Raw genomic sequence first — 19354 nt, 5'->3', positions numbered from 1 at the left:
ACCACTCACTGAGAATTTTTGTTCAACGTATATTTAGTATCTGTACCAAGAAACTATATCCAGAGGAAAACTTGAATTTCTAGAACTAGATTCAGGGTATTAGAAGTACATCTGCCTGTCCTGTCATCTAAGAGAGACAGGACACTTTTAGGGGCTTTAAGCATCCCAAAGACTGGACCTTTCCCACCACTGATCTCTAGTAATGAAGGCCAAGTAACACCACCATAGATACCTGACCACAGCACTGATTCTATCTAGATTATTTAACCTAATTAAAAATACCCAATGCTCACATCCAGAAGCCACTGAACCCCTTCTGCTTGGAAGGACTCTTCTCTCACTATCCATTTGTTCTGTCCTTTGGGAGCCACCTACTTTCAAGTATAATTTTTTTCCATGTTAGAACATCCAACAATCCAGAACTTCAGTATATTCTAGTTTCAGAAGTCAGATATAAATACATCTAAGGGGATTATCAAGGGCAGGAGCCACGAATCTTTGAAGAACAGCTCTCCAAAACCTACAATTATGAAACTCTCCTTTTGGTAGAGCAAAGGAGCAATTCCACATTTCTAGAAAGTTTGAGAAAGTCTCATTCAATCCTTATAAACACTTAGCACATTGCATTCAATATATATTCAGTCTTTGTACCAAGAAACTGAACTCTTGTATCATGAGAGTTGTGATGAGAGTGTAACTGGCAAAATTTACTTGAAAATTCTGACAGGAGCGATAGCACAGCGGGTAGGCCATTTGCCTTGCACACAGCCAATCGGGGTTGGATTCCCAGCATCCCATATGGTCCCCCAACCACCGCCAGGAGTAATTTCTGAGTGAAGAGCCAGGAGTAACAACCCCTGTGCATCGCCGGGTGTGACCCAAAAAAGAAAAAGTTCTGATTAGGAATGGGTTTAAAAAAAAAAAAAAACTATTTGAGAGTATGATGAGTCCTTCAAATGTTTGTATATGATGGTGAGGTCTGTGATATTGGGATGTCTCAGGACCTGATTGAAAATGCATTTTCAATGAAATCATGGATTACTTACCAAGTCTTCCAAAAGGCTTAAGTGAATGGTTTCCTAGCCAAATGCCTCCCTGTTGAAATGCTCATTTTACATTAGTTTCATTATAGTGTTTTAAAAAACTCTTACCTTTGGATGCTTTTAATAAGAAATGTCAGGGTAATGTCAGTTAATTAGGACATCATATGGGATAGTTTACTCTTAATCTGTTCTGTGCTTAGAGAAACATTATTACAACCCCAAAAATCAAAACCCTGGAGCAGTTACAATAATTAATTTGCTACATGCCTACCAAAGAAAAGTTCAAGGGTTTTGGAGAACTATGAATTTAACCTGGACAGCAAAAGGTTTCTTTGGCTCTCCCTCAGGTCTATCAACATATTATGCACTAGTGTATTTTCCAAAGGTCACAATTAGATTTCCTTAGGAGCATACCTTATCTAATTATAACCACTTTAAATCTGAGGGAGTCTTTACCAAGATTTTGTCATTAGTTTGGAACTCATTACACAGGTTTTCACATGGCCACATACACTTTTCCCAGTGATATAACAGATATTATAGAAAAACCTTTTGTTTGAGGACTACTATCAAAAATGTTTGGTGAACCATGCATATTGGGTCATGTGTAAGGAAAGTGCTTCAGTACCAATAACCTCTCAGGCTGATTTTTTTTTCCTTGAAATGTTAAGCTTCATCAGATGAAGAGTGAAGGTTAAGCACCTGCACTGCATAAGCAGGAGGCCCAAGCACTGTGTGGTCCCCAAGTATCACCAACAGCTGGCCCAAAACAAGACCAAAAAAGTTGGCAGATAGGGGATTGAAGCAAAGCCACTGTAAGTCAAGAAATAACCAGTGTGCAGACCTACAGGTAAGACTTGAGTTTGGTGTAGTATTCACGTTAATATTCTGAAGTGGTTGTTAGCTCTAGAACCTTTCCAAATACACTGGAAATCTTTAGTCATAACAGGTCTAAATTGTTTGGAGTCAACAGTCATTACCTTAATAAGAAAAAAGGGAAGCCATTTCTGCTATTAAACTGGAACATCAGGGACCAGAGATATGTACTGGGGTAAAGGTGCCCTCTATGAACGAAGCTGTCCCCAGTTCCATTCCTACAACTATTTATGGTCCTTCAATCACTGCCAGGATCAAGTCATCAGCACCACCTGGTTTGGCCCAATGTCTCACCTCCTTCACCAAAAAAAAAAAAAACAAAAAAACAAAAAACAAAACCCTTCAACGTCATTGTGTACTCAAGCTGAGAAAATTCAAATTCATGCCTTCAAAGAAAAATTATTCAAGGTTAATTACCTTCCTAGACCCAATATTCTATCATGAATTGTAACATTTTTACTGGTTTTAGCACGGTTCCCTTGTCATTAATATTTAACCCAGCAAATTAAGTTCCTTCCAAATGGTAAATAACGAAAACTCGAATAACCAACTCAGGACTATTAAATATTCAGGATATCCTCAAGCTGAACTGTCCTCAAACCTGACAGCTGAAATGTCGATGTATAAGCGTACTGAAACCTTTACTATTACATCAACACTGGGCCTTCTAGATGGATTTCACTGTAGCAACTCCCCCAAGAACCTGTCCAGATAGAAGGAAAAGTCTGATGCTAGATTTCAGTCACTTTAAGAACTGTTTCGTAGGGTTTTTTTGGGGGGGTGGTAGGAGGGGAGGAGTATGGAAGAGCAGAGGGGAGAGGAGGTTAACCCTAGCAATGTGTATTTCTAAATTAAATGGATTTTGCTTTCTGTAGATGTTTAAACTTATTTCAAAGTTGACAGCTGAAAGCAGCAGGAAGGAGGGTTCCTCTTAACTTCTTGACGAAGTTAAGTTCCTCTCAATTTCTTGAAGTACTGTCCAAGAAGACTGGTAAGTCAAATATTCATTATGGACTGTAATTCATTTTGCTTTGGTTTTGAAGTCTTCCCTTAAGAAAAAAGAAATTTGTTAATAAACAAAGAATACAGAACAACAAAGTTAAATTATTGAGGCAACTGTCAATTACAAAGTTTAAGTTTAGTCTTTCTCTAACCTCAACACATTAAAGGATTACAAAACTTCCATTCCTAATCCTTTCTTTCCCCTTGTAAGTAAGACAACAAACATTTGACTGCTTACCATGTGCCAACAACAAAATCACTTATATATACATCTACAAAGGGGTAATTATTACCATAGTACTTACTTGTTCCTATAGTTGTGAAACTAAAGCTTAGAGAAGTTTCAAGTGTAACTTGAACACCACCGATGAAGAAGGAAGTCTACAACCAGAAGGCCAGCAATTCATGCTTGACAGTAATGTTTCAAAACTAAAAATATACTTTTAAAACTATCTTAAAACTATAATTTAACTAGAAGTAACAGGGACATTAGTGGAGGAACATGAGCACTTTGGTGGCAGTTGAGTTTGGAGGAAGTAACCAAAACCATCAATTTTAATACGATTATTATACAATTATCAAAATTTAAAAAGTAAAAAAATATAATTACCTTTGAAAACTATTCTCCACAAATAAGTGTTATATAGCTGCTAATTCTACTTAAGATTTTAAAAACTAACTTTATTTTAGCATCTTGAGAAAATATTTATCAAAAATAGATTACCTCTAATTATTGTAGGGATAAAAGAAAATTTTGCTAAATATAACCATTAGGAACTATAGATCATATCAATGGTTCATAAACAACTCATCAGTTCCTCTATGCCCTAACACCCTGAACAGTGCCTAATGTATTGTATGTACTGTATACATGATGTTGTGGGAAATATGGAATTAAAACAAACCCAAAATCTGGCACAGATTCTCTATGTTCAAAGATTCCTGCAGTTCTCAAAAGACAATCTACTCAAATTATTTTGTGGTATGAAGTCAGGAGAAAGAAAAAGTGACAAACATGAAGCTTAGTAACAGCCAAGTTAAACTTGCCATTTTAACAAGAGTAAAATGAACTTGGCTTTATATTACGTAATTAAAGGAACAAAATTAAGTCTGTTAACATTAATGCAAGTTTTATTTGAGAGAATATTAAAGAGCTGAATTTTTAACAAAAAAAAAGAAAGAGTAGTCATCCACCCCCTACAGTAATGAGTGAAACTGGGGACCTCTTTTATACATACATCAGTACTAACTTCGCATTTCTGAATAAAGCTGCATTTGCTTCTTTGAGAGTCATTTTTAACTTTTGTTGTTAAGGCTATGTGAACTGTGTTCAGAAAATTTGATAAACACACACACACCTCAAATAAATTACGTACCTAAGAGTTTCACTCAAGGCTGAGTATCTCTAAGTACCTAAGACCCTATAACTTAAGAGTGCAATGTCGCTACATAAATTCAATTTGAATCACCTTCACTATAATTTTACCATAATTTAAAAAAATAATTAGATCAATGTTTTCAAAGACACTGTAGTTCCCTATTTGACATGGTAGTTCCAAAAAATTTTTAAGGCCTCAGTTTTAAATTTCCTCCAATGAAATACACAGAATTGACAAATACTAAGAATACAGCCCTAAAATAAACAGATTTTTACCTAAAAATTACTTTTTACCACACAGATCACAATGTGTTTCAGAATTCTGATAAAGGACATTTTTGGTAATAAAACAATTTAGATGGCTCAATGTGATAAGTCTCAATGGTAGTCAATGAAAAGACAATCAGTATTAGAGTTACATTCAAAACTGTTCATAATGACAGAGCTTTTGTTTTCCTGGTAAAGGGGTTTTTTGCTTTTGTGTGTGTGTGTGTGTGTGGTTATTGCTTTAGCTTGCAATATTTGAATGTAAGACAAAGATCATCTCCCACTAAGCCTTATTTTAAGTATTACAAAAAAGGACACAGAACATAGACTCATAGAGGCCATAATGCTCTTGAGTAACTGACCCATGAAAAGGGTGCAGTACTTGTTAAAGGATATCTGAGGATCTTTTTGTTCTAAAAATAAATGCCCCTACTTTTTCCGAGTGCTCCCATTCTTCAATAGGAGACAAGCAGCTTTACAGTTTTTCTATAAAAACAAACCACTCATGTTAACAAACCAAAACATAAAAGAAAACCAGCAATGGACAGTCTTCACAGTTAACAATAAATAAAAGTGCAATAAGTGTTCAAGTAAGGACACGTAGTTTCACAACTACGTGTGAGTATTTGGCATAGGTCATCTTTTAAAGGCTCTCCGAGGGTCCCTGCCATTACTTATTGTGGTCATAACTGTTTGATTACTAGCTGTTCCTGGTAGCTGTGGATTTATAGGTCCCCGGCCATTGCTTCTACCAGCATATGAAAATTGGCATCCCCTTGATTCTGGGCCAGTGGAAACCCCATTTCCTAAAAAAGAATATAAAAATTCATCACTATTTTCAGTTACTTAACTACAAAAGTCCACCTATTTGAAGTTCTAACATATATCAATGTTTCCAAGTATTGTTAGAAAAAACAAATGCCTTTATTCTTAAACTACTTGAAATCCATGTAGATTCTACATAATCGTTGAGAAACTGACTTTTCAAATGTTACATACAGTAAATATACTTACTTTTATGTTGTATTAATAGGGCAAGGTGAAAAAGATTACTTGGACAAATAAATGAGAAAACTAGTGTAGAAAAGAAAGCATACGTAATATACTCTTTGTAGTTTTAAAGGAAAAAAGAGTATGAGTATACTGACATTTGGTTCAAATATAACTAGTATTTCAAGAAATCTTGCTTCTTCTAAAGGAAAACAGCAGTTTTCCACAATGTGATGATCCAATCAGTTACACATGTACGTAGTCAATCTGGTCAAATAAAGCTTAACTACCTAATGAACTCTAATTACATAAGTATTTAAGAACCAGTCATTTAAGAACCAAGATTTTTTAAAGATCATTTTAATGTGAGTTCAAGAGCTATTAACATGCTCTTTCATAGTCTTTGGAGGACAAAGACAAAATAACAAGATTAGAGAAATCATATAAAAATCACCAATACTTAGATTCTTTATTATCTACTACTTACCACTCTATTCCCAGTAAGATCCTTATGCTTAAATATAGAATGTACTCAACAAATCAGCCCAAGATGAGCTTCCTAAAAATCAGTATTAGGAGCAGTTTCTATTAACTGGTTCCCACGTTTTATTAATTTATGACTAAAGACAGAATTTTCCTACAATCTTTCATAAGAGAGTATTTTTTATACCTGATCATAAATATGAAAAAGAAAATCTTACCAACTGGTCCAAATGTACCTGTAACCATATTACTATTCATGGAATTATTCTTCTGCTCACTGGGTGCCTAAAAAAAATTAATTTAACCAAATGAATTTTTGTAAAACTGCCTTCATACTGCTTGCTATAGTCTTTTAGTATCTATTTTATGTTTGAAGCTCTTTAAAAAAACATTCTTCAAGATTAATCAAACTTTACTCAATATGAAGTATTTACCAATACTTCCCAACCTTTTATAACTTTTGCTAATCTTGCATACATCTTAGTATCATTCCCAACTATCCCAAGAGCTAAGTGGTGCATATATGTAACATGATGCTGCTTAGATAAGAACAGACTCAAAACAATGAAATATGTCTACAAAACTATTTTTAGGACCTGAGAGACAGTACAAGGGCTAAGAATTTGCCTTGCATATGGTCCACCCGTAGCTATCTCAATACTCAGAGAGCCACTCCCGACTACAAAGTTGGGAGTCACCCTATCACCAGTACCAACCGAAACCCAAAATGTACATATATTACATGTATATAAAATGTATGCATGATTAAGTTGTCTTCCTTATACTCTGGCTATCACAGATTTGAGAACACAACCAAAGAATTATAATTGATCAAAATATTATCCTAACCATAAAAACAGACTGTACATTTGGATTAATTACCCCTTTGCTCTGTTGTCCTCGAAAGTCTAGGTTAGGTTCACTGAAATTTGGCACTTCTGAATAAACCATACAAAATCTGAAAGAAAAAGGTAAATGACTTCAGAAGTAAAGAAACCAGCCTATCTATAACGTGACATGCAAAACTAAAAGAAATGAAGAATTGAGGTGTCAAACTGAAAGAAAGCAACAGACTACATTTACATCAAAACTTTCTAAATGATATATTCCAAAAAATACACAATTGCCTGTAATGTATGAAATCATTCTGTTCATTAGTTTTTTGTTTTGTTTTGGGGGCATACTCAAAAGTGCTCAGGGCTTACTCATGACTCTGCAATCAGGAATCACTTCTGGTGATGCTCTAGGGACCATTTTGGGTGTCAAGAATTAAATTTGGGTCAGCCATGTCCCTACCCACTGTACTATCTCTCTGGCCATCTATTTTGTGTTTTCACTCCTCTGTACTACAAAAACATAAAGAATGTCAAAGATCAAGGACACAGAAACACATCTTTGTCCTGTTTTTCCACATAGGCGGATGCCACTCAACCATGCATAGGTTTCCAGAGTGGTTTTTCCAGTAGTGGTGATGGATTTGCACTGATCCATTCACACACTCTCATCCAGTCCCTCTTTTGACCAATCACAGTGAATCTGCAAAGATAATCATTTAAAGTTAAGAGTGGATTATGCAATCGATTAAAAGACAACTGGCAATCAAGATAAAAGTTTTCCCAATACTTTCAGGTCACTGGTATTTATCATTCACATGTTATTTCCACACTTAGAACCAGTGCTGCTAAGTGCTAGAGTGAGTCTAACAAAGAATCTGTCACAAAGAACTGAGTGACTTCCAAGGGTTCTTCACATAGCTGATCTCCATCACAATGAACACTTCTGTACCACATCAAAGCTGGAACAAGGATCTGATGACTGATTATTGATGCTAAGACCTACCATTAACAACACACTGCTCTAGCCCTTTTCTAAATATGTGGACACAAGCAGCTTCCAAACACTAGCAAAATTATATTTTCCTCAAACTACCTTACTCTTGAAATATGGAAAAATTTTCCTTTTTTATTACTATCTCTTGTAGCTCCTCTCTTTAAAGATTTTCTCATTTGATGGACCTTAAGTAGGCTTCTAAGCATGAACACAATAAAGTGAACTACTAACTTGGCTCACTGCCTACACCAAGTTACAGAGGACATCCCAGAAGTCTAGGCTAGGCACAGAGGCTGAATTACCTTTACACCCCTAGAGAGGATGGTTCCTCCAAGTCAGGGTGGAGATTAGCAGGCTAGGAGTATATGGAAGCTCGCATTGCGGCTGCCTGTACAGGACCTAGACTGTGGATAAATACAGGACTTCAATTTGCATTGCTTTTAAGTCCTTTCACCATAGTCAGACATACAGAGTAGTCAGACATAAAGAAAAAGAAAATTTAGACACGGCCTAAAACTCATTATCTACCTTTTTATTGGGCAATTTACTAGAAGACAAAACCTATTACAAAAGACACCTGTGGCACCTCAACGCCATGTGCTCATGGCCTACAGAATGGTCCCATAGGAACTTGTCACAAAAGTGCAATTTCTTAATGACCGTTGCCAGGAACAAATCCAGTATTTTCTACCATAAAAAGAAAATCTATGGTTGAGGGCGGTTAAGCTAACATATAGTGCAAAATAATTTTCAATGCTGCTGAAGGACATCAGTTTACCAGTTCAAAAGGAGCGAAGAGGTTCACAGCATAGATCTACACTTACTCTTAGATATGACTAATAACTTACTCAATTATATAAAATTATACTTACTCTCCAATTTTTTGAAGTTCACCGCCCCTTCCAGTATAAAGTGTCAGACATCCTTTCCACATGGATGCATATCTATAAAAAGAAGTAGCAGAAAACTATCTGTGCCCTTCTCAAATTAAGTAAACCATTACTTTTGTTGCATACTCTATGCATTTGGAAATGGAGCACTCTGTCTACAACAGTGTATCAAATACAATTAATCTAATTTGATTAACCTCTTGGCTTATTTTAGGGGTGCAAGACTCATACAGAGCCAGGTATAGAATCTTGGCATCCTGCAGGCAAAGCACACACACACACACACACACACACACACATATATATATATTCTCAGCCCACTGAACTCTCTCTCTGGTTCCTTTATAATCTTATGGGAAAAACTCACAGAAAATTATATTGCCAAATCTTGATGAAATTCTCTAAATAACTAACCTCAGAAAATATAATGTCTTTGCAAAGTAAAAAATGTTCTACTTCAAAGAAACCTTTTTGTTTGTTTTTGGTCAATTAATAGAGGAAAAAACTTGCAACTGCAGGTATTCAAAGCATAAAACTGCTTTTTTGTGGATACATAAATTCAATAACATCATATTTGACTTTTAGTCTCACTGATTAAGTGCAGTTAGACACTAATATGATAATTTTCTTCTTGTACCCATTCAACACTTACAATTCTGGAGCCATTAAAACTTTCGCAAATGTAATCAAGAAGATGAAAAATAAATGAAGACTGCAAATAATTCACCTGTCTTTCCAAATTTGTAATTCTAAGTGCCAAGTAGGCTGAAAAAACTGTTTACTCTAACAATTTCAAATGCAGACAGTATCATTAGGAAAAATAATCACAGCACACAAATCTAAGCAAAATGTAAAGCGGTTCAAAGTTTGATTTTGGATCTCTGTACTATTATTAATAACTCGTGACTCAGAATAACTTTTTAAATTTATTTTGGATTTGGGACTACACCCAGAGATGCTCAGGGGTTATTCCAGGTTCTGCACTGGGAAGTTAGTGCTGACAGTGCGTGGGAAACTATATGGAATGCCAGGGATCAAACCCAGTAGGGCAGTACAAGGCAAATGCCCTAAGTGCTGTACTATCTCTCTGGCCCCACAGAATAATAGTTTGACAGAACATTGTTTAACTTAGTATAACAATAGTTTTTAAATATAGATTAATAAAAACTTTCCATGTTAGGGGCTGGAGCGATAGCACAGCGGGTAGGGCGTTTGCCTTGCACGCAGCCAACGTGGCCGAACCGGGTTCAATTCCCAGCATTCCATATGGTCCCCCGAGCACCGCCAGGAGTAATTCCTGAGTGCAAGAGCCAGGAGTAACCCCTGAGCATTACCAGGTGTGACCCAAAAAGAAAAAAAAAAAACAAAACCACAACACTTTCCTGTTATTTCTCTTCATTTAGTAAGAATTATTTACTTGGGGCTGGAGAGAGAGTACAGCAGTGAAGGCAGTTGGCACTTGTCTTGAATGCCACAGACCCAGGTTCAATCCCTGGCACCTCCAGGGGTTCCCCCCAACCACCAGCCGCCCCAAGCACTGCCAGGAGTGATCCCTGAGTAATAAGCCAGAAGAAACCCCCGAGTATTGCCAGGTGTGACTCAAAAACAAAACCAAACAAAAAAATGATTTATTCAAGACTAATTTATCACTTTCATTATTTAAGTAACAAAAGAGTGTACGAAATTTTAACTTAATCATGATAAATATGAATGCACACTGAGAAAAAAAAAGGAAGTTGATTACATTTAAAATATTTAACTCGCTTGTTTCAGAAACGATTGTACGACTGCCTGATAAACAGGTTAAAAGTCAAAATTATTTCGTTGTTTAGCCCATTCTTTAAAAGCTACTTTTCTTACATTCAACTAAAATTTAAGGACACTAGAACTGGCAAGGCCCCACTGTATGTTTTAAAGCATAACAAATCCCATCTTAATGAAGAGGAAGTTGAGGAGTACTAAGTTAGCAAACAGTACTTTTTCAGTTTTGAATTTTCCTTTGAATTGTATGCATTGCTAACTGTTCTCCTCAAAATCCTTGGGGTTTTGTTTGGGGTCACACCTATAGTGATCAGGGCATACTCCTGGCTCCTTCTGGCTCTGTGCTTAGGGATCACTCCTGGTGGTGCTCAGGGACCATTTGTGGTGCTAGTACTCAAACCTAGGTCAGTGCAAGGCAAGCAGTCTATCTGCTGTACTATTTCTCTGGCCCTGATCAAAATCGTGAATTGCTTAGTTTTCAAAAAAATCTTTGATGGGCCTATATGTATATATGTATATTATTTGAAATGAGGTACTTTTTACAGTGTTAAGCCACAGGATAAAATTTAACAGCTTCCAAAATGCTAATCATTAATACAGCTTCCCAGGCATGAATTATTTTTTGTCTAAGAGACATTAAGTTTAAAGCACACAATCCATGTCACCATGAGTCAGTGGATGGGAATTAAATGTCTAAGTTCTGACTCTCACTTCCTTCTTTGATGACTCTGCACCTCACTTCCTGAAGATGGTGTTAAGGCCTGTAAGATCTAATCTAAGGGCTTTAAGTCTAAATTCCTATGTTCATGGAGATCATGGCAACTCATGGTAATGCAAATTACTGATCTCCCCCCATTTTTTCTAGTTATCACGAATAAATTGGAATTTCATTAACCACAAAGCTTCCAAAAGCCATCTCCAAAACCCTCTTCCTGCTTTTTAGCCTTCAAATATAAATATTTGGTAAAATAACGTTTGCTTTTCCTAAGCAGCCTTAGTAACCAACACGAAACAAAATATTGCTAAATTAGTTTTAAAAGCCAATCTGCCAACTTCTAAATATTACTCTCATCTTTGTACAACACAGGCATTATAGGGAGTAGGCAGAACTCATTTTCCTGAATGTGCCTTCCAAATTTTGTAAGTTTCCCCTCTTTTAACACCTGAATACAAAGTTGACATACCCCAAAAAAAAAAAAACCCCAAAACAGAACAAAAAAATTGCTCTACTTTCCAACTACGGCCTTATGTCCTCACGGTGTAAATAAAATATGCAAAATATTTCAAGTTTCTAAAGTGGGGGTGGAGGAGCAAGTTCTGACAGCTACACTAAATAACTTATGAGAAAATCAAAATGCTCATCTTACCAAGTTGCTCGAAAAACTCAATCTTCCTACAAGAGTACCTAAATTCGAAAGGGAGTGGAGGGGGGTTGGGGGGGGTGGGAATGTGTTGGGATTCCTGGCTGAAGTGGCTGTTTTTAATGGCAAGTGTCCCAAAACTCAAGGCGGTTCCCCATTAAAAGTTACTACCCAAGAGGGGCCCGAACTTCCTTGGACCAGCCCATGGGCAAGCCGCGAAACTTGTCAAAGTTGCAGTCTCGGGAGTGAGCCCACCCAAGTCCCCGCAGGCTGCTGCAGGGGAAGCAACCCCCCCCACCCCCGCCCCATGGCCTGCCGCCCCCTTCCCGTCCCGTGCACACCTACCCTCGGGTCAAACGAATAATATCCCCTGGCTGTATAAGACCTCCGATTTCATCCCACACGGAAATAGTGATGCTGCCCGTTTTATCTGCTACTTTGCATGATCGCACTTCATGGCCGTCTTTGGTTTTGGTCACGCGTCCTGCGAGGAATTGAAAATCAGAAGGGGAAGGGGGGGGGGAATGGTTAGAGCTGAAGGACTCCTAGGGAGGTGGGCTAACTCTGCTCCGGGACCCTCGCGCACGCAGCCAGGCGGCGAGCGCAGCAAGTCCGGCCCCAAGCCGAGCCGCAGGAGGTGCACCACGCCGGGGGTGGGGGGTGGGGTAAGGGTGGGGGCAGTAGGGCCACGTGGACGGGGGAGGGAAGAGGAGGGATGGGGCGGAGGGGGGGAGAAGGGGAGGCGGGGGGAGGGGAAGGGAGCCCCTGGCTCCCCTGCCCCGGGACGCACAGTGGCGGCGGGGCTAGGCTACGGGACCCCTCACTTACCTATCTCCAGGACAATAAAGACGACATTTAAGTTTTTCAGTCCGGGCTTAATATCTTTTATAAAAAGAGGTGGGTCGTTGACCCCATTCATAATCGAGGCAGGTGCGGCTACGGCTGCCGAGACGCGGATGGGCAGGGAGTGGGACAAAGCTTCCCACCCTCCCGGGCCAGGGGCGAGGGCGGAGGGGCGACCTTGGGCGGGGGGTGGGGAGGGGGGGGTGGACCGCACGGACCGAACGCAGTTAAGTCTGGGACCCAGGAGACCTGCCCAGACACACTGAAGTCTTTTTAAAAAGAGAATGCAAAAAATGAAATAAAAAGCAAAAAAAAAAAAATTTTTTTTAAAGGGTAGGAAAAAGAAAAAAAAAAGCACTCACAAGTTCAAAAAGAAAAAAAAAAAAAGACGAAGCACTCGGCACAGCAAGCCCCACGCCCAAGCGGGCGGAAGGCGAGGCAAGCGTGCCAAGTGCCCTCTTAATGGGGATTCAAAAAAAAAAAAAGGAATGGGTAAAAAAAAAAAAAGGTGGGGGCAGCAAAGGGGGCTGAGAGCCTCGGTCCTTAAAGCCGCTCAGACACAGACGGACGCACGCGCCCAGGCCGTTCCCGGCGCCGGGGAGAGACCAGGCTGTGACAGCAAAGAGGGGGAGCCGCAAGCACAGAACCGCACAGCCGGCGTCCCGAACAGCGACTGGCGAAGACGCCCGCGCGCCCGCAGGACCCCCGGGTCGCCCCGCCCCTTTGTGACGTCACGCGCCGTCCGCGCGCCCGCCGCCCCGCCCTCCGCGCCCGGGGGAGGGGCCGCCAGGAGGCCCGGGCCGGCCGCGCAGCCTCCCTCGCTCCTCCCCGGGGCTGTCAGTGCCGGCCCCGCCCCCGCAGCCGTCCAATCGGCTCTCGGACCCCGCCTTCCTCATTCTCCTCCTCCTCTCCGTCCTCTTCCTCCCCCTCCTCTTCCTCCTGCTCCTGCTCCTCCTCCTCCCGCTCCTCCTTCCTCCTTGAAGCTTCACCTTGTTTCCTCTTCCTAGTTTTCTTCCTGCGGGCTTTTGGGGGGTTTTTCCACCTCCAGTCCTTCTGCTCGGTTTTTCTTCTTTCTATTTTTGGTTTTCGAATTCGACCTCACCCCTATCCTGTCATGGACTTGGGTCGCTTTGATTAAGACCCACTGGGTAGGTTGAAAACTTGTTAAGAAAGGCTTCAAACGGGGCTGGGGTTGGGAGGGGTAGGGGTCGAGAAGGAGAGAAACCGGCAGAGTTGGGTCCTTAAACTGTAAGATTGGAATTTTAGGACTAGTAAGGAATTTGGAGATCAGCCCAGCAGCCTCTTTTTCAGCTTATTAAAGTTTGAAGTCCGGAAATGCGCGGTAGGTCCTCCGCTTGAAGGTCATCCAGTTTTTGAGAAGACAGATCTGCAACTTGCAAGTTCTCTTTGTAATGTTCACTCTGATACTATGTGAATAGTCAAGCAGTTAACATTTCTTTGCAGATTTGTTTTTCCTTATCTTTTCCCTCGCGTTTTTCCCTCTCTGTTTCTTGTTTGTGTTTTGAGTTGCCAGGGAATTAACTGAAGTCTGTACACACTCAACTGTTCTAAAGTGTTTGGTTCCAATAAAACAGAAGGCGACACAGACTTCTATACCCCCCTGCTCGTACATATTTTTCCATCAATATTCCCCATACGAGTGATATTTTGTCAGAGTTGATAAACCCTATTTTAGCTCAGATGACCCAAAGCCCATAGTTGCTGTGGGTTCCATTTTGATGTTATATGCATGGGTTTGAATAAATGGATACACATCCAAAAAGCATAGAGGTGAGGATATAGCTCAGCAATAGAGCACATGTATGTGGGAGGCCCTGTTTTCAACCTCCAGCACATTAAGAAGAAAAGGGTAACAAGGAATCAGAACTTAACATTGCTTATTTGAAGAGCTATTATTTCTGAAAAATGGTAAGTTTTCTAAAATAGGACATTTTTGCTTTGGGGTCTGAAAGAGAGTTCAGAATGGATTATGGGCTGAATGGATTATGTTCTTTCTGGAGGCTGAGCACTTGTTTGGGCTCATCCCTGAGCAACACTGGGTATGGCCCAAAAAAACACAAGAAGGAAAAAAGAAAACTCATTACTTTAGAGACCAGAGAGCTAGTTCAAGGTGATGTCTCTTGCTTTGGATGTGGTGGACCCAGGATCAATCTGCAATACCAATGAACCCCCCACCTTGGTGTGGAGCAAACCCCAACCCCAAAATTAGAGGATCATACAGAATTGTTTAACTGCTCTGAAAATCTGGGTACTTGGTATTCACCCTTCCTGTCCACTCCACCCTCTGACTACCACTGGTCTTTTGTAAACCTTACCCAGATACTTTTGACTTGGCCAGAATGCTGTAGTTGAAATCATACACTTAACTGCTTTTTACTTAGCAATGCCATTCAAGTTTCCTCCTTCATATTTTTTCCTCCTTTGTATTTTTTCATAAATTATCAAGGTACGCCTTGTTTTGTTTTTTAATTTTCATGGAGGGAGCAGCAACAGTGTTCCCTAGGGCACTCAGCCACTCCCTAGAACAGACAGACCCAGAGGTCAGGCCTGATTGTTCAGACTGACAGACCCAGAGGGTGGGCCTGATTGGGCTGACAGCCTGATTATTTGGACTGGCAGACCCAGGATTTGTTGCTCATAGGGCCTTGATGGCTACATTCAGCAGTGGAAGCCACAGCTTCACATATACCTGGCCCTTCTCCACCATTTGAGCTTTCTCCCTGGCCCCTTGTTCTCTGTTTTTGTTTGTTTGTCTTTTTGTTTTTGTTTTTTATGTTTCCAAATCATACAACCAGCTAGGGAAAACCTGAAACATCATCTGAATAAAAGTATGAAGTGTTCTTTACATGCATAGGGAAAAGAACATTTGATTGAGAAACAAATTGGGTTCCAACTAGTGAAGTGAGCTTTAGGACAATTGGTTAAACTTTCTAGTCATAATTTAGAAATCTGAAAAATGAGGATGTATGCTTCACAGAAGATAATATGGATCAAAGATAAATTGTGAAACTTATGCCAAGCAAGTAATATATATTCGATAATTATCCCCCCTCCTATGTTCTATTATTAGAGAAAAGAAAAACTAATAGCTTAAGCTGGAATTACTTAATTCTTTCATCTATCCTGTGTGGTGACTTCAAAATCTAAACCGAGTTTTACAGAGGAGAAAATTCACCAGAGGCCATATAGTTAAAGAATGACCAAATAGGGTTTTGAATTTCAGTTATCTTGACCTGAGAGTTCTTTATTCTAATGGTGACTTTTAGACTTAAAGTGCAGTGTTATTTTGAGTCAAAAGAGAGAGAGAGAGAGAGAGAGAGAGAGAGAGAAAGAAAGAAAATAAACAAGACATTAGCCCCAAGGTATAGCTCTAGGACTTTAAAGAATCATCTTACTTTTAATGATAGAGATAGAAATATAGAAGAAAGCATCAAAGAAATTGCACAACCAGAATCCCTGTTTGTTGTTGTTGTTTTGTTTTGTTTTGTTTTGTTGTTTTTTTCCCAGTTTATTCTGATTTTTTTTTTCTTTTTGGGTCACACCGAGCAATGCTCAGGGGTTATTCCTGGCTCAGCTCTCAGGAATTACTCCTGGTGGTGCTTGGGGGACTATATCGGATTCCGGGGATTGAACTCCTTCAGCTGCATGCAAGTCAAACGCCCTACCCCCTTTACTGTCAGCTCCAGTCCCTCTGAATATTTTTAGTTAAAGCACCATACCCCAAGATTTACAAACAAGCAATAAAGATATAATACAAAACTACTGGAGAATTTCAAAATCATACTATCAAGAGGGTCAAGACATTCTTAAGGAAGCTGAACCTTTCATTTACTGGACAAAGAAGGTCTGGAGTGCCAAAGACACTGATGTAATAATGCTGGAAAGTATAAAATAATATTGTAAGTCTGATTTTAACACCAAATAAAACAAATGATGAAACATGTCATCTTTACGCTATTAACAATACTCAGGAAATCAGTTTGGCATAAACAGAGTTGTAGACAAGAATTTGGGCAAAGTTAACCATTACCTACTGCTGAGTGTTCAGTTACTAGTCTAGGAAGGGGATAAGGTCAGACTGCTCAAGAAGATTTTTCTTATTTTACATTATATTTTTCACCTTTATAAAGAGGAACCAGTCTTTTAGGAAATCTAGCCCCACCAAAGCAGAAGTTAGTGCTCAGAGAAGCAAGCTTGCCTGGCCCTGCTCTGCCCTGCCCCCGCAGAACAGAAAGCAGATGAACATCTCCCACTTCCTTCCCTCTTAAGGCAGTTCTCAGAAAGGAAATGGCAATCAAGTGCTTTCTTATTCACAGAAGCTCCCTAGACGGCAGCCTTCAGACACAAGATGGTTTGGGCTGAGCAGAATTCTTCAACCAAGGCCAAATGGTTTTAGCTCTCCAGAAATCACTTCTCCGGAGTGATAGGTTAATAAAAAGAGAAAGGGAGGTCTAAAAGAACAATTATTTCCCTCCTAATCATCTTTCCTAATACTGGAAATTCAGTGAAATAAATAGATCTATCATTTGGCATACCCAGCATGGTCAGTGATTATCTTGTTCACAAGACTACTTCTAAGGCTTTTGTTCTTGAGGCATTCTCCATTCTCATATCTCAAACATAAATTTATTCTGAGATAATTAAGTTTATGCTCATAATCCCAATACCATTACTTTATACTTAAAAGATATTGTAAAATTCAGTACAAGTAGTAAAGAAAAGCATTTTTTTTAAATTTTGACCTTGACAGTTATGCTACAAAGATAACCCACTTTGCAAAATAATTGGCAAGGTCGAGAAAGTTCTTCTGTCACTGTCACTGTCACTGTCCTCCCATTGTTCATCAATTTGCTTGAGCGGGCCCAGTAACGTCTCCATTGTGACACTTGTTACTGTGTTTGGCATATCGGGCAAGATGCTCTTGGTGGGCTCTCCGAGAGGGGCGGAGGAATTGAACCTGGGTCAAGGCAAATGCCCTACCCACTGTGCTATCGCTCCAGTCCAGAAAGTTCTTAATCTTAAAAATATTTAACCAAGGTCCAGGGATAAAATATTTGTATGTGTGAAAGGCCTGGGTGTCCCTGGCATTTCCAAAAAGAAATTTTACCCAAAGGATACACAAAGGTAATGTTAAGTATTACTTGCAGCAATAACCACACAAATCATTTCTATATTGTTAAATGCTAATTCACATTGAATATTTTTTATGTATTAGGCATTTTATATGTCTGAGCACTTTTTATACTTACTACATAGTATGTACTAATATGTGAGATGCATTTTCTTTTGTATGTGTGTATGTTTTCTATTACTGATCACATCAATGGCTTTTGGGGGGATAAGGACTGAGACCACCTTTGGCACTGCTTGAGCCCGCATGATGCTTAGGAACTACCATGAATACATCTAACAATACTGGGGAGCTACATGATGCCAGGGATTGAACTCAGGGCCTCACACATCACATATGTGCTGTTCACTTGATCTATTAATCTGGCCCTAAATTTTCTCACTTATAGGGAGTTAAGGAGCTTAAAATTGTAATATGGCAAAATAACCTCTGCTACTAAACAGGTTATTTGCCCTTTAAAATAAGTGTTAAAGTTACGTCAGTAGGTAATGGAATACTTTGGAAGACTTTTAGTTCACTATGCTAAGTGCAATGACATTTTGATTTCAAGTAGCTTTGGTGGGGCAGTGAAATTGACTTGTGAGGAATAACACCTTAGTTTCTTGTGCAAAGAAATGCATCCTGAAATGGATTAACTCAATTCAGCTGTATTATCTTCTTAAGAACTGAGTGAAAAGTTCTTTTGTTCTCAAAAGTTCCTTACCATGCACGTAAATAAAAGCCAGAATTTATTTTTTATAGGTAAGGTAAAGGGCTGGAGCGATAGCACAGCGGGTAGGGCGTTCGCCTTACAAGCGGCCAACATGGCCGACCCGAGTTCGATTCCTCCGCCCCTCTCGGAGAGCCCGGCAAGCTACCGAGAGTATTCGATATGCCAGACACAGTAACAACAAAGTCTCCAATGGAGACGTTACTGGGCCCGCTCGAGCAAATCGACGATCAACGGGAGGGCCTTTATTTATTATTTATTTTATTTTTTATACCAAAAATAAAACAATACAAAATAATATTGGAGGGGCCAGAGAGATAGCACAGGCAGTAGGGCCCTTGCCATGCATGCTGCCCACCCAGGTTCTAACCTCAGCATCCCATATGGTCCCCTAAGTACGTCCAGGAGTAATTCTTGAGTGCAAAGCCAGAAGTAACCCCTGAGTACTTCCAGGTGTGGTCCAAAAGAAAAAGGAAAAATAATAATAATAATAATAATAATGGAAAGAGCTCAAGTAATGAAAGAGGGCGCTTTCTAGAATGCATGGTAAAAGACAGAGTTCACTCAGCCATACGCTCCTCTCTGAAACTGTAGAAAATTGTGAAAGAAATCACTTACTAGGATGCTTTGCCACACAGAAAGAAATGAAAGAGGAAACTGACCTTAAAATACCGCCCTAAGAATTCAAAGAAAGGAGAAAAATTTAAACGGATTCCTCAAGCTCATGAAGTGCTCTCCAATGCAAAGAAAAGAGACTAACCTGACAAAG

General features: G+C 39.5%; 1 protein-coding gene across 2 annotated transcripts in view; it reads right to left on the bottom strand.

Moving 5' to 3' along the window:
* Window positions 1-4030: 4030 nt before the first annotated feature.
* Window positions 4031-19354, bottom strand: part of NABP1 (nucleic acid binding protein 1) — a 258111-nt gene continuing 242787 nt past the window's right edge. The window contains exons 1-6 of one of the 2 annotated variants that reach the window (XM_056111881.1): window positions 12710-13008; window positions 12227-12365; window positions 8742-8813; window positions 6922-6997; window positions 6258-6324; window positions 4031-5372 (exon numbers count right to left, since the gene is read on the bottom strand). In XM_056111881.1, coding sequence (XP_055967856.1) covers window positions 5203-5372; window positions 6258-6324; window positions 6922-6997; window positions 8742-8813; window positions 12227-12365; window positions 12710-12800 — 615 coding nt within the window. In that variant the 5' untranslated portion in view covers window positions 12801-13008 and the 3' untranslated portion in view covers window positions 4031-5202. Of the gene's footprint in view, window positions 5373-6257; window positions 6325-6921; window positions 6998-8741; window positions 8814-12226; window positions 12366-12709; window positions 13009-19354 lie in introns of those variants that run through there. The other variant, XM_056111882.1, reaches the window with a different exon arrangement.

Source organism: Sorex fumeus, unplaced genomic scaffold (genome assembly GCF_029834395.1).
Source record: "Sorex fumeus unplaced genomic scaffold, SorFum_2.1 ptg000014l, whole genome shotgun sequence".
In the NCBI taxonomy this organism is placed as follows: Eukaryota; Metazoa; Chordata; class Mammalia; order Eulipotyphla; family Soricidae; genus Sorex; species Sorex fumeus.
This window is presented reverse-complemented; position numbering and strand designations above follow the sequence as displayed.